The following is a 15,544-nucleotide window of genomic DNA, read 5'->3' on the forward strand; positions in this document are numbered from 1 at the left end:
ATATAATCATGTGCATTACTGACTGACTATAATCGAAAACTAAACTAGAAACATACATGCATGAGTACTGCGAAAGAAAGAGGAATCTTCCCCTCCAAAACTAAATTGGCATACCGCTAGGCTAGCCTAGGATACCAAAAACACAATACTTGCGCATAACGTATGAAGCATATAACCGTACGCACGAAGGGGAACCAACACGCTCCTGAGGGGCTGAGGATAACGAAAAAAGGCCCCAAAAGGCTAATAACGTAAGACAGTCGTAAAAAACAAAGCCTCAGTATACGTCAGGAGCGAGATGGGCCCTATAATAGACTAATAACGTAAGGATAAAACTGTAAAAATAAGGCTCTCAGAATTCGACAGGAGCGAGGATGATGAAAAAGAATACAAAAACAGTAGCCTAAATAGTGAAGTGCCGAACAGTGGACAAAATACATCACGAGATAAAAACTGAAATAATCACGCATGCCGCCAGTCGTGCACCCAAAATGGCGGATCGAGAGAGCGTCATACCCATCTCATGAGGACAAAAGGACTTACAATAAGGGCCAAAATTGGATGCAACGTGCCCCAGCGAGTTCAAAAACGATAAATGGAATACTCAACTTAGATGAAGAAGCTTGTAGATCTTGAGAAGACATGATGCTTCGCCAAAAAACACTTCCTGGGAATGGCGAAAAACGGTGCGTGCGGACATGGTAAGTGCTATAACAGGAATGGTGGTTTCGGGCAGAGGTAGTAGTAGTAGCGAGCGGAAGGTAGACGTTGTAATGGCATTCCTCTAGAGAGGGATTTTGAGAGGAGACTTCTAATTGGTAAAGTATCTGTGGTAGTGGCATCCACTCGCCCTTGTGCTATACCGACACCCTATAAGGGTGAGCGAGCTGGGGGTAGTAACTCCAGCATTCCCTATGGCTTTTTTCTCTGGTATATTTAGCATCTATTTATACCTAGAAATGTGTGCTATAGGAACATTTCACCGGCCGACACAGGTCGAACCCAGAAATTTGAATTTAGGCTCCCGTCGAGTAGAAACTCTTAGCAATATAATTACTGGATAAATATATACAAAATCTAATTTTATTATAAAAATATGTTATTTTTCTTCCCCCAAATGCCTGAATATTCCAACCCATTCACCCGAATTTTAGGAGATTCCCAAATCCAGGGGTGCCAGTTGCCTCCCCTCCCATGCCTATGAGGGCATCTGTGTACATATTAAACAGGTATGGAAGAGAATGCCCCCTTGCCGAAGTCTGTTTAAGGAGCTGAAGGTTTATGACAATATGTTAACCTATTTGTCAGAGTTGTTGTGCGGAGAACCAGCAATATGAAATGCCAGTTAAATATACATGTGCTCCTTTTTTGTGCAGCTACAGGAAGAGTTTCTGTCAGGTGCTTTTCTCACATCTACAAAACAGGAAAATTGGAGAGACTGATGATAGGTAATAGTTCAGCAATTCTTTCAGGATGTAGAATGTAGATGCTGGTGTCGGTTGATGCTTGTGAGCAGTGTGTAGCTAGGGGAGACGTCCCGCTAGAAGAACCAACTCAAGTATCTTTGACGCAATTGTAGTAATTGCAATCGGGCAATAATTGCCTGGGTCAGCTGCATCCTTTAGCTTGTATTTGATTAATGCTATCAAGTGAACTAGGAGTAGGGGGTCTGGAAGAAACTGGTGAATTTATGCGTACATTGAATAGAGCAACTATCAAGATGTAAAATATTGGGTGAGCAGAATTTGAAAGCTTCTGCAGGAAGACCATTGCAGCCGGATGATTAATTACTATGAGGTAGTTGTTCATGGCATTGCTGATGTTACCTGGCATAAGACAGTTGGTGAAATGAAATTGAATGTTATCAGTAAGGAGGTTATCTACATCCCTTCAGGAGCCTTTATCATTTATTTAATTCAGTATGTACAATGCGGAAGTGATTGCCCCATATTCTTGTGATAGCCTCGTCACCAACGGCTTCTCCTACTCTCTGTGATAGCTTTTCAGTTTTTGGATGTAAGGATTGAATGTCTTTCCAAAGACGAGGATTATCTCCGAATTCTAATTTTATAGACATTGCATCAGCTTTTAGTTGCTTTTCATTTATTCTGAAGTGCTTAGGAGCAAGGTTGAACCGTGCTCTCGCATGTCTCATTAGTAATGCAAAATGTCCTTCCCTTGGGCTACCACAGTAAAAACATTTCTCATGAATTTTAATGAAGTCATTCCAGCCAGGTATACTATTATGGCAGTTGCCTTGACAAAATCTAAAGGTAGCCAGAAGCAAGCATTGCAGAAATTATGTTTGAATAGATTTGAACTATTGACAGCAACCGGTTTTCTGTGGTTACCCTGAAGGTTTATCAAAAACTTTTCAGAACTGGGGAGAGATGCCAGTTGTTTCTCAGATAACAAACACATAGGACATAGGAAGTGAGAGTGAAACAGTTCCTCACTGAAGACTGAAATTACCCTTTTTTCTGGGCATTGAATGTTTGGTATTTATGCAGAAGCACGAATAGGTTAAAGAAAAAGATGATTTTGCCCTGAAACTGTTTGAAATACTACAGTGAAATGGTGTCAGCATTTCTACTCTATATAGTATATCCTAACCAGCAAATAAGCCTAAACCCTTAAGTGTCTTTTTAAGGCAAAATGCCAGTGTAAGTACATTTATATATAGTATATGTAAAAGTAGGTAAAAAAATTCAGTGATGTGTTAATACGACTGTAGGATATTGTATTAGTTCTGTTACTGTTTTTAGGCAAATATAAGTTGTTTTTGTCAGTATAGTGTACATGATATCATTCTAGCTTTATTTACCCCAGATGGAATTTCACCATTTGTAAATCTTTGCTACCTTGGAGAGAATTGGGACCATGAACTTCATATTTTTTCAAGATGTTATTGGGTCCCTAACTGACCCAATTGGTTTCAATTTAGGAGATATTGCTTTTTTTGTCATCTCTATTCTAAGTACTGTAAATTAGCAAAATAAGTACATATTGTTTTTTCTGAGAATGATGTAAACGTTTACATTATTGCACTAAAATTCAAATAATTTATAATGAAAAACTTTTTTTATACAGAAGCACACAGTCGAGGTGACATTATCGTATTCTATGGCCATTACCCAATAAGTACAATAGTGTCCTCAACTGATTTAACGAAACTCTTGTCTACTGGGGCAGCATATGTATGTGGACATCTCCACACTGGTTTTGGTACAGTTGATCCTATGTGGACAAGACATCCAAATGGATTAATGGAGCTGGAACTCTCAGACTGGGCACATACCCACAGGTTAGTGTAAAATATGAATGTAGTTTGTTTTTCACCACAAACCCAGTACCATAATTAGCCCAATTTTGTGGTAAAAATGGTTACACATCAATCTTCTTCCTATATCTGCATATATCTGCAAAACTGTACTGTATACTGCTTGTAAGAAAGGACTTGGGCTGCTAAACCTCTGATGACCAGAGTCATTTGACTAAGGACTCAAGATGCTCCATATCAAAAGACTTGGTAACCTCACTCCTAAGGATTAAAGCTACCCCCTTTAAAAGATCCAAGCTGTCCTTGTTTAGGGTCTTGAGCCACTCAGTTTCCAAGGATCCAAGCCACTCTTCTTCACATGATACAGTTGAATCGGACTTCACATGTTTTAGTTACTACACCGTTATTGAACCAATGTATTTCAAGTCCAGCCCTCCTTGACTCATCATGAATTCTTTTCAGCCTTCCTTGACACTTACTCCTTGAATTCTTTTCATTTCAGAAGATTCCATTCATTCAGAGGAAATGGATGATATAGCTTCAAGCAATTAAGATCATAGTCATTCAGGACTTCCTGTGTCCATTTAAATCCTTCATTTTCAAGCTTCTTTAGCAGTGACCTGAAGGTTGCAAACCTCCCACAACATGCCCAAGAGGAAATGTTCTCTTTCCTCTGAGATCAGCAAATTCCTTACCACCCAGGGTAGGCAAGTTCCTACTGAGCTAGGGCCTAAGATTAAAACTCCTGCAACCTCTGTAAAGAAGTCCTGATTCAACTCCTATATGGCCAATGTTTGTATGATGGGAGATGTTCAACTCTCCAGATGGGCCATTAGCTGAGCATTTTGAGGTATCTGATTGAGCTTGCAACCTTTGCTGTAATTTTGAGAGGTGTTAGAAGCTGTAAAGCTATCTTCAATTGAGGGATGGGTCAGAAAGCTAATTAACCCTTAAACGCCGAAGGGGTATATTAAAAATCGTCTTCCGTGTGCCGAGGCGGTCTCGGAGTGAGCACGGAAGCGGAAAAAATATTTTTTTCAAAAAATCACAGCGCTCTTAGTTTTCAAGATTAAGAGTTCATTTTTAGCTCCTTTTTTTGTCATTGCCTGAAGTTTAGTATGCAACCATCAGAAATGAAAAAAATTATCATTATCATATATAAATAATGCAATATATGATAGCGCAAAAACAAAATTTCATATATAATTGTATTCAAATCGCGCTATGTGCAAAACGGTTAAAGGTAACGAGTTAATTTTTTTTGTTATAATGTAAACTAAATTGCGATCATTTTGGTATATAACACATTGTAAAATGATAAAAGCAACACAGAGAAAATATTATCACAAAATAATGCATTAATTCATAACAAGCAGACATAAACAAATATTTTTTCAAAAATTCACCATAAATCTAAATATTGTCCTAGAGACTTCCAATTTCTTTCAAAATGAAGACAAATGATTGACTATTGCTATACTGAAAGAGTATTAGCTTACAATCGCAGTTTTGACCATATCTGACGAGTTAAAGTTGACAGAATGTCAAATTTTTTTATATATTTTTTTATATGCAATTATTTCGGAAATTAGAAAAGCTACAACCTACAAATATTTTTTGTTTTGTTCTACTTAAAATTGCACACATTTTCATATATAAAACTCTATGAAATGCCTAATATGAAACTGAGAAAATATTCTGAGAATGCGACGTACGCATTTCGGAGATTTGTGGCGGAGAATCCGTGCGCGGAAGGAAGGAAAGTTTTTTTTTTTTAATTCACCATAAATCTAAATATTGTGCTAGAGACTTCGAATTTGTTTCAAGATGAAGATAAATGACTGAATATTACTAGACTGTAAGAGTTTTAGCTTACAATTGCGTTTTTCGACTATTTCGGTAGTCAAAGTTGACCGAACGTGGTTTTTTTTCTATTTATTGTGATTTATATGCAAATATTTCAAAAATGAGGAAAACTACAACCTTCAATTATTTATTGTTGTATTCTACATGAAATTGCGCACATTTTCATATATAAAACTTTATGTAACGGCTAATTTAAAATGGTGCAAACATCACCACAATCGCACGTATGATTTTTTCGGAAGAGTTCCCGCGCGGACGTAAAGAAAATCTTATTTTTTCATAAATTCACCATAAATAAAAAAATTGTGCTAGAGACTTCCAATTTGTTGCAAAATTAAGGTAAATGATTGAATATTACTAGAATATAAGAGTTTTAGCTTACAATTACGTTTTTCGACCATTTCGGTAGAGTCAAAGTTGACCAAAGGTTGAAAATTTGTCACTTATCATTTTTTATATGAAAATATTTCAAAACTGATAAAAGCTAGAACCATGGGTTGTTTTTAGTTGTATTGTGCATGAAATTGCGCACATTTCCATATATAAAACTTTATGTAACTGCTAATTTTAAAATGGTGAAAACATTACCACAATCGCATATATGATTTTTTTCGGAAGAGTTACTACTCGGACGTAAGGAAAGTTTTTTTCATAAATTCACCATAAATCGAAATATTGTGCTAGAGACTTCCAATTAGTTGCAAAATTAAGCTAAATGATTGAATATTACTAAAATATAAGAGTTTTAGCTTACAATTGCGTTTTTCGACCATTTCGTTAGAGTCATAGTTGACCGAAGGTTGAAATTTTGGCACTTATCGTTATTTATATGAAAATATCTCAAAACTGATAAAAGCTACAATCATGAGTATTTATTTGTTGTATTCTACATAAAAATGCGCACATTTCATATGTAATACTCCATGTAACGGCTAATTTAAAATGGTACAAAAATTATGTCAAAGTGACACCGATGTGTCACCGATACTTTTTAGTGCGGCAAGAAAGAAATTCGCGCTTGCGCGCCTGCGTAACGATTATAAACAAAACAACACCTTGATCCGTGAACTCCCAGCATCCCCCAAGGCGCGTGATTCAAGAGTTTTCGGCTGTTAGGCGTATAAGTATTTTTTCGCGAATTTTTAAAAAAACTTTTGTATGTCGATGTAAAATACGTCCAGTCGGCACCTGAGAGACAAAAAATGTCGACGTAAAATACATCCACTCGGCGTTTAAGGGTTAAGACAAAAGAACCCTTAACTTTTGTTTGACAACCTTTTCATTGAGGCAATGTTTGACATTTTGTCAGTTAGCAGTTATAGAGAATAATGGTGTGGGACTGATCTCAGTATATAAATCTTTTGGTTCTGGTATGACAGCTCTTAATAGATAACATGTTTTCCTTGTCATTGTAATTAGCTTTCATTTATATTTTAATGGCAAATGGCAACATTTGATTTCCAACGTACAGGATAATCTCAGGACAAGGGCTAGACCTGTAACCATCAAAATGCCATGAAGGGAGGGGGTTTCTCTTGATAATGAAGCAGTACTGGGACTTTTATTTGGAAATGCCAATGATAGTAGAAGACTTGAACTATCAAATAGTTTTGATAGTGACAGAAATGAATAAGGGAATGTATATTTTATATCATAGCTATAGACAAACCCACCTAAGATCATTTTTTTACTTCAGGTTTTATCAGATGATCATGAATCAGAGGAAGCAGATTTGTCAAGCACCAGAGTTGGTGTGAGTAAACAATGAAAACATTATAAATTTACAAGTGGGAGACCAGTGAAGCTTTAGTTTGTAAAAAATTGGGGTTCTGAAACTCTTATTGGAGTTGATGAAACAGGTTTTGATGCAGGAAAACCCTATTTTTGGTAGTCACTGTTGAGTCCTCAAGGAGTTACCCTCCATGGTGTGCCAATGCTCTCCATGGTGACTAGACTAATGGCAAAGAGGTATCTTTTAGCCTGGTCTTGTAGCTGGGTATTGTGTCATAATGATAAACACTATAAAACTTGATAGAGTACATATAGTGGACTCAAAGACAATAGGGCATTTTTTCTCATCTTCAGCAGGCAGAGCCCAGTTTTTCCCACATCAAAGTATGGATGAAGCAACTAATGCACATGAGAGTAGGCTGGTTAAAAGACAATGAACCATTAGTCTCTGTCGGTCAACATAGGTTTGATCCCTTGCCCAAATTCTATGCCTTTTCATCAAGGAAGCGGGAGGGATTTGAGTACTCAAGAGCGACTACCAAAAATAAGATTTTCCTACGTCAGAACCTATTTTTAGATAGCATAGTTGCTTGTTTTCACCTTCAAGGAGCTCTATAAAGAAATTGACAGGTGACAAAAGGCTTAAGCCCTCAAAATTTGAATCCCAACAACCCAGAGAGAAAACTAACATTTGTGGTCCGAGGTCAAGCCTCAAGTTTTGGTAACAAAAAGCAAGGAACTAAACAAGAACTTACATTTTTAGGGTGAAGTTCTGTAATGGCTTGCTTAAGTTTGCTGAGTATGTTACAGTCTTGTCACACCTTCCCCAGTAATAGTCAGCATACCCACCTGTTAGGAAGACCCCTGGTTTTCCGCTGTTGTACCTATTGGGTCCAGACTAACCATCTCACCTACTGATACACAGTGAAGTTGAATTTGGTCAAGGTCATGGCAGTACATAATGTTTTAAGAATACTGTCTCTGATGACCACCCTGTACATTTGGAGACCTCTTCAGAAGAGACATTTCTGAAGAAGACCAGCAACATACTTACTTTCCTAATATCATACGACCTACGAAACAAGTGTGGGTTTGCCTTTTAAATATGGACACTAAAATTATTCTTATCCTTTGTAGAGAGAGTGGTTTATTTGTTCTAGGGTGTAGGAAAATTGGACCTTTTGGGATGTTTGCTGTGACCTCTAGGTAAACCTTAAGTGCTTGAACTAAGCATAATGTTTTGTCTGCTAGATTGAGTTTTCTTATAAGAAAAGGAGAATCCTCATTTTTGGCCAGGAATGGTGGGCCAGGGGACAATAATAATTGATTATCAGTAGTTTGTGTAATATGTCTTCCCCATCGAAGAGAGCCTGGTTAACCAATATGGGCTCCTGAGGCTAATTCAATCAGGAAGATTGTAGCATGTGAGTTGCAGTTGTATTGGATCCACTGAATTGACAGTTAAATAAAAGTCTAAGTACCTTTTTCAGGGACCAAGTAATTCAAAGTGTTTTGGGAGCAGGTCTTTGTAGACAAAACAACCACAGAAGGGAAGTAACAACTTCCATGCTGGATTCAATCCCGAATCCATGAAGCAAGGGTTCCATCAATGCTGCCTTGTATGCCGTGGTTGTTGTAACTGTCAGATGTTTGTCTTAAAAAAGTTATACAAGAAAATTTAATTGTTTGTATAGCATCTCAACTAGGCTCTTAGTTTGGATGTGATCTAACTATAACTTCCATACAGACTGGTATTGCCAGATAGAAGATGTCCGTAATTTTTGCACAAGGTATCTAGCGATGTTAGGTGAGTAGTTTTCACGGTAGATAATATTTTAAAAAATCCATACATGGGGGTCTTGGCTTAGCACAGAGGATGTGTAAATGACTTTCCTGCATCTTTCTGGGACAGAACAGCAGACAATAATGGAATTGATTTTTCTGCCCATTGTTTGAAGTAATAGGAACCAGTGCCAGTTTGGCCAATTTGGGGCTATTAAGTAAGCTGTTCCTTTAAAGGTTGGGAGTTTCTTCAAAACCTCCGAAATCTGGTACAATGGAGGTAAAAGATATAGAGTAGTGTCTTCCACTTGTTTCATTCTTGTAGGAAGGCATCTCATGACTGTCCAGTTGGCTATTGCTTGAAAAGAGTGGTTGTCCAACATCCACTCTGTTGAGGCTGTTGTTTTTCTTGTTAGAGAGACTGCTATTACATAGAGAGAACCTGTGAGGTGAATTGCAGACAGGTCCCCTTCTTTATTTGTGACATCAGAAGGATGGCTAGCATTATCATATTGAAAGGAGGTGAGCATGAGCCCAGTTTCTTGATGCAGGGCATTGCAGTTGTATTGTCTAGAACCAACAGAATATGTCATTTCTGGAGGTTTTAAGTTTTTGAAAGACAAAAAGACAGCCTTCAGCTCCAGGAAATTGATATGACAATTTTTCAGAGTAGTTGGCCACCTCCCTGCCACCTGACGATCCTCCCAGTGTCCTCCCCAACCTGTCAAGGCATTTTTGTGTATTGTCACTCCTACAGATGGAGGAGTTAGAGTGACCTGTTTTGCCAGAAATTCCTACCGGATCCAAGGCCGAAGTATCTCCCCAACTTTCTGATTCTTTTGGTGAGATCAGTCTCACATCTTTTTTCTTGTGTGCGATGGCCAAAATTTGTCTACATTTTTCAGTTGGAGCTGTTACTGATACAAACTGCAGCAGACCCATTATACGTTCTAAATACTACTGTCTGGAAACTCTGGGCTGTGCCAGGAATCTTTTGAGGTTTCTCCTTATTCTGTTCTGAGCTTTGGTGTGGAGGGACAACAGGCCCTGAAGAGTATCCTAATGCAAGTCCCAGACACTGAAAGCATCTGCAGGGCGTGAGGTGGGATTTTTTTCCAATTTATTATAAATCCTTTTGACTGGAGTCTGTTAACTACTTCTCTTAGGTTTTCCATGCACTTTTTTGTTGTGGACCTCAGATTTACCAGTCGTCTGGGTAAGCTATAAGTTGTATTCCTTCTTTTCTGAGTTCCCTGACAACTACTGTTAGTGACCCAGGGTTGTTTGATTTAAATCAGGTTGATTTTATTAATTGATTTAAATCAAGATTTAAATCAAAAGATTTTTTAAAACATTCACATATTAAATTATACTGAGGTTTGTCTGCTCTTTCCAATGGCGTCTTCAGAATTTTTGTATCTAAAGAACTCAGAGCTATATGGAAATATGTCGGTAAAAATAGCCTAATCATTATTTATAATACAGTGGTACCTTGACATATGAAAGTCCTAGCTTACGAAAAATTCAAGTTACGAAAGCAAATACGAAGATTTTTTTGGCTCTACATACGAAAATAGTTCAGGTTAGGAAAGGTTGTTGCTGTAAAGTCCCGAGATTCGCCCGGACCACCAATAACAATTTTAAAACTCCCACGCCGCCAACTGAGTAGACTCGCCACCATCCTCCTGCTCTCCCATTGATTACTGATGCTAGTCACTGCCATAAGATCCTGCTCTCCCATTGGTCAGCATCTCTCTCATCGTGCTCTACATAAAGGCGTCCTTCGCCCACTGCTTCGCACCAGCGTTTATGTATTCACGCGGAATTTGTTCGTTCACATATACGATTTCGTTTATTAACGTAAATTCGTGTTAGTGATTTTGTTGTACTACTTTATCGTGTTGTGTGAGAACTTTAGTACATATACTACATAACTTAATTACATACAGTATATGTAGTCATGGGTCCCAAGAAAGTTGCTGAAATTCACGAAAAGAAGAGGATGCTTTCTATGGAGACGAAGATGGAGATAATTAAAAAATATGAAGCTGGCATGCGGTTGAGTGTAATCGCTAAGGAATACAGTGGGCCCCCCGTATTCGCGTTCTCCGGATTTGCTGACTCACTGATTCGCGGATTTTTATCTGAACCATATCTACCCGTTATTTGCGGTGAATTCGCCTATTCGCGGGGTTTTCTGACAATAAATAATCACTAATTAGTGTATTTTGATGTTATTTTCATGCCTAAATACATTTTTATGATAAAAAAATGATTTACCAATTTTAAAATATTAATATTGATCAATACTGTATTAGTAAGTTTAATAAGATTACATGATATCACATAATAACTAATAATTCTCTCTCTCTCCTTTACAGGGATGTATGCTTTTTGTGTGATAAATGATTTACTAATTTTTTTATATTAATATTAATGTAAAGAGCAATCACTTCAAGAAAGAAAATACTACATTGAATTAGTAAGATTTTAGTTTGTAAACTTTAAAATTATGTAAGAATGAAGGAAATCCCAGTCTTCAACGCATCTTTCTTTCGAATTCCAGGGTCTCTCTCTCTCTCTCTCTCTCTCTCTCTCTCTCTCTCTCTCTCTCTCTCTCTCTCTCTCTCCTCTCTCTCTCTCTCTCTCTCTCTCTCTCTACTGAGAGAGAGATTTTTATGGTACACTATGTATATGTTTATAATATTTTCATATGATAATAGTAATATTAATAATAATGATGATAATAATAATAATAATAATAATATAATAATAATAATAACTGTAATTACAAAAATCATATGTGAAAGTATTTTACAAATACTACGAAAATCTCTCTCTCTCCTCTCTCTCCTCTCTCTCTCTCTCTCTCTCCTCTCTCTCTCTCTCTCTCTCATCTCTTCTCTCTCTCTCTCTCTTACAGAGATGTATGTTTTTTGGATGATCAATGATTTACTGATTTTCAAATATGTATCAATATTAATGTAAACAGCAATAATATCAATTCATTAAAGAAAATACTAAAGTGAATTAGCAAGATTTTAGTTTATAAACAAAAAAATTGATGTAAGAAATGAAAGACAAAATGCATTTTAACCCGGCATCTTTCTCTTTGAACTCCACGTAGCAAGCTGAGTTGGCTGGGGTCCAACAACTGTTGCCCTCTCTTGATCATGTAAATTCTCTCTCTCTCTCTCTCTCTCTCTCTCTCTCTCTCTCTCTCTCTCGTCTCTCGTCTCTCTCTCTCTCTCTCTGCTCTCTCTCTCTCTTTAACTGAGATGAGAATTTCTATGGCACATGTGTATGTTTATTGATATTTTCACATAATAATAATAATAGTAATATAACTAATTTCAAAATTCATATGTGATAGTATTTTATAGAAGTAGAATAATCTATCCATTTCAGTCTTTTAAATAAGGATAAACCCCCCATCTCTCTCTCTCTCTTACCACACGAGATAGTATGTCTTAGTGGTAACTCTCGCCCTCCGTTTTGGCTGGAAATGTATGTATAAGTGTATCTTTAAGGACATTACTACATTTTATGGTAAAATAATAATATACAGCACTAGTTTACAAATAATATTAAGTTTAATGAGATTAAACAGTAACAATAATATCTCTCTCTCTCTCTCTCTCTCTCTCTCTCTCTCTCTCTCTCTTTCTTACTTACGTATGTTTATTTGTTTTGTAGTATAAATAAATGATTTACCTTATAACTAATTTTCAAATATTAATAAGATTAATTAAAAATAGTGATTCCCAGTCTTTTTATCCATGTGGAGGAAGGTGGGCGGAGGAGTAAATGACAGTTTATTGGCGGAGGGAAAGGAGTCGGAGTTTAGGAGTTATTCTCTCTCTCTCTCTCTCTCTCTCTCTCTCTCTCTCTCTCTCTCTCTCTCTCTTCTCTCTCTCTCTCTCTCTCTCTCATTATTATTCTCTCAGTCTCAGAAATAATTCATAATTTCACTCCTGATGGTCAGATATATGGATGTTGCCATTCACTCATCTCTCTCTCTCTCCTCTCTCTCTCTCTCTCTCTCGTCTCTCTCCTCTCCTCTCTCTCTCTCTCTCTCTCTCTCTCTCTCTCTCTCTCTCTGTTATTGGCTGTAGGTATATATTTTTAATGGTAAAATGTTTAAGATGACTGACTTTGAATTATTAATAATATAACCTCAAAGATTAATACAGTAATAGGTTAGTAATTTTGGGTATTTGAAGTAGGATGTTATTAAAGGTTATACATTTGGTATCTGAACTTTCAAGATGGGCAGTTATAAGCATTTTTAGTGGTGGTTCTAACTATTCGCGGGTTTTTTAACTATTCACAAAGGGGTGTCTGGTACACATCCCCTGCGAATACTGGGGGAACACTGTACGGCCGAAATCCATCAACGATAGGCACCAACCTTAAGCAGAAGGAAGCCATCAAAGCAGCTACACCTTCCAAGGGCATGACTATTTTGTCCAACAAGAGGAGCCACGTGCACGACAAGATGGAGAGGCTGCTTCTTGTCTGGATAAAAGACAAAGAAATCACTGGCGATATGATAACCGAGCCGGCAATCTGCTACAAGGCCAGCGCTATTTTCGGCGATTTGATTGGCCCAGGACAAAGTATCGGCGACTGGAGGAGAAAGGACATCAACGCCAACCCTAGACTTCAAGGCTTCTCATGGGTGGTTTGAAAAATTCCGGAAATGGTTTGGCATTTATTTGGTGGTGTGGCATGGGGAGGCGACCAGCTCGGACACGAAAGCGGCCGAAGCCTTGATTAAGACGTTCAACGAGATGGCGATCAAGGAAGGCTACAGTTCTCAGTAAGTCTTCAACTGTGATGAGACTGGCCTTTTTTGGAAAAAAATGCCTCTTCGGACGTACATCACGGAGGAAGAGAAGAAGCTATCCGGGCATAAGCCTATGAAAGAAAGGCTTATGCTCGCACTTTGTTCCAACGCCAGTGGGGATTGCAAGGTGAAGCCCCTACTTGTCTATCATTCATAGACTCCTCGAGCCTTCAAGGGAAAATCTGTTTTTCGGCCCGACAGTGAAGAAATTCTTGGAAGAGAAGCGCCTCCCTCTGAAATGTCTGCTGTTGTTGGACAATGCCCCTGCTCACCCTCCTGGCCTCGAGGAAGATATCCTAGTGGAGTATTCTTTCATCAAGGTTCTTTATCTTCCGCCTAACACCACCCCTCTCCTCCCGCCCATGGACCAGCAAGTGATATCAAACTTCAAGAAGCTGTATATGAAACATCTTTTCAAGAGATGTTTCGACATCACCGATACCACCAACCTCACCTTGCGTGAATTTTGGAAGGAGCATTTCAATATCGTGATATGCATCCGACTCATCAATCAAGCTTGGCAGGAGGTTTTGAGGTGAACCTTGAATTCTTCGTGGAGGAAACTCTCTCCTGATGCCGTATCCACCTGCGACTTCGAGGGATTCAACATGGGCGAAGCTGGTGCAGATTCAGAAACAGTTGATGATCCTGAAACCGTTTCGCAACCATATCTTGATGAGATCGTTGCACTCGGCAAGTCCATGGGGCTGGACGAGGACGACATCAATGACCTTCTCGAGGAGCACCAAGAGGAGCTTACGACGGATGACCTGAAGAAGTTGGAGGCCATGCAACATAACGTCGTTCAAGAATAGTTCTCTAGCAGTGGCGAAGAGGAGGAGGACGACCCTATGACAACGGCAGAAATTAAGGATGCTCTAGCTGCTTTTCATAAGGTTCAATCATTTTTAGAAAAGAGACACCCCGAAAAGGCTTACACAGGTCATATGCTTGCACAGTTCGATGACGTTTGCCTGAGTCGTTTCAGGAACATTGTCAAAAGCAGGCAGAAGCAATCTTCCTTGGATAGTTATTTTTTAAAGAGGCCTTTTGTAGGAGTAAGTAAACAGGAAGATCCAATTAATACTACAAAAAAACAGAAAGTTGAAAGTGGTGAAGAAATTGAAATTTTGTAAAAAAAAAAAAAAAAAAAAAAAAAAAAAAAAAAAAAAAAAAAAAAAAAAAAAAAAAAAAAAAAAAAAAAAAAAAAAAAATCAAGTCAAAAAAAGAAAAAAAAATTTAATTTTAAGTTTTTTGTAAAGTTAAGTGTTAAGGTTTTGTGCCATTTGTTAATGTGTTTCATAAAGTTTAGTCTTAATGTTTCCTGACATTTTTTAATGTGTTTCGTAAAGTTAAGTGTACGTACAAGGTTTCTGCCGTTTGTCCTCCTCCTCTGTCGCCATTTTCGGAGATAGCATCACTCGAAAGGTAAGGTTCTACATTTTATTACATACGTACGTATGTATGTACAGTATTTCTTGTATACCTTGTACACTAATACACTTTATTTACAGGTACTATGTAGTACATATTAGTAGTACGTATTAAGTTAGGTATTGAATGGTCCAAATTGTTGAATTTCATTGTTTATTGGTCAATTTAGCTTTATCATAAAATTTACTGGGGTGTTCTTGTAGGGCTTAGAACGAATTAGGCAATTTACATGTAAAATGTGGTTCAAGATACGAAAAGCTCATGTTACGAAGGCCGCCTCAGAACGGATTAATTTCGTATCCTAAGGTACGTACCACTGGAATTATTATCACTATAACAATTTGTTGTAAATTTTATTTGAATAGCCATCCTAATAGTTTTGTCTGCTCTTTCCAATGGTGTCTTCAGAATTTTTGCACCTATTTAAGTAATATAAAAAATGATAAAAACAAAATTAACAAATCTGATAAAAAAGGTGTGATTCAAATAAGAAATATAATTTAAATGAAAAATATAATTGAAAAAGTGAACTTCACTGCCCCAGCAGCTGTACATTTATCCCTTTATACTTGATCTAGATAGTCACAGCCAATGGCTGAACG

The 15,544-nt window shown here is 37.5% G+C and overlaps 1 protein-coding gene across 1 annotated transcript in view; it reads left to right on the forward strand.

The window, feature by feature from the left end:
- The window catches only part of LOC135218962 (transmembrane protein 62-like), a 608,314-nt gene that overhangs the window by 267,807 nt on the left and 324,963 nt on the right, over positions 1-15,544 (forward strand). Inside the window, 1 exon segment of the mRNA XM_064255400.1 lies at positions 3,091-3,304. Coding sequence (XP_064111470.1) covers positions 3,091-3,304 — 214 coding nt within the window.

The sequence above is a fragment of the Macrobrachium nipponense genome, chromosome 1 (assembly GCF_015104395.2).
Source record: "Macrobrachium nipponense isolate FS-2020 chromosome 1, ASM1510439v2, whole genome shotgun sequence".
In the NCBI taxonomy this organism is placed as follows: Eukaryota; Metazoa; Arthropoda; class Malacostraca; order Decapoda; family Palaemonidae; genus Macrobrachium; species Macrobrachium nipponense.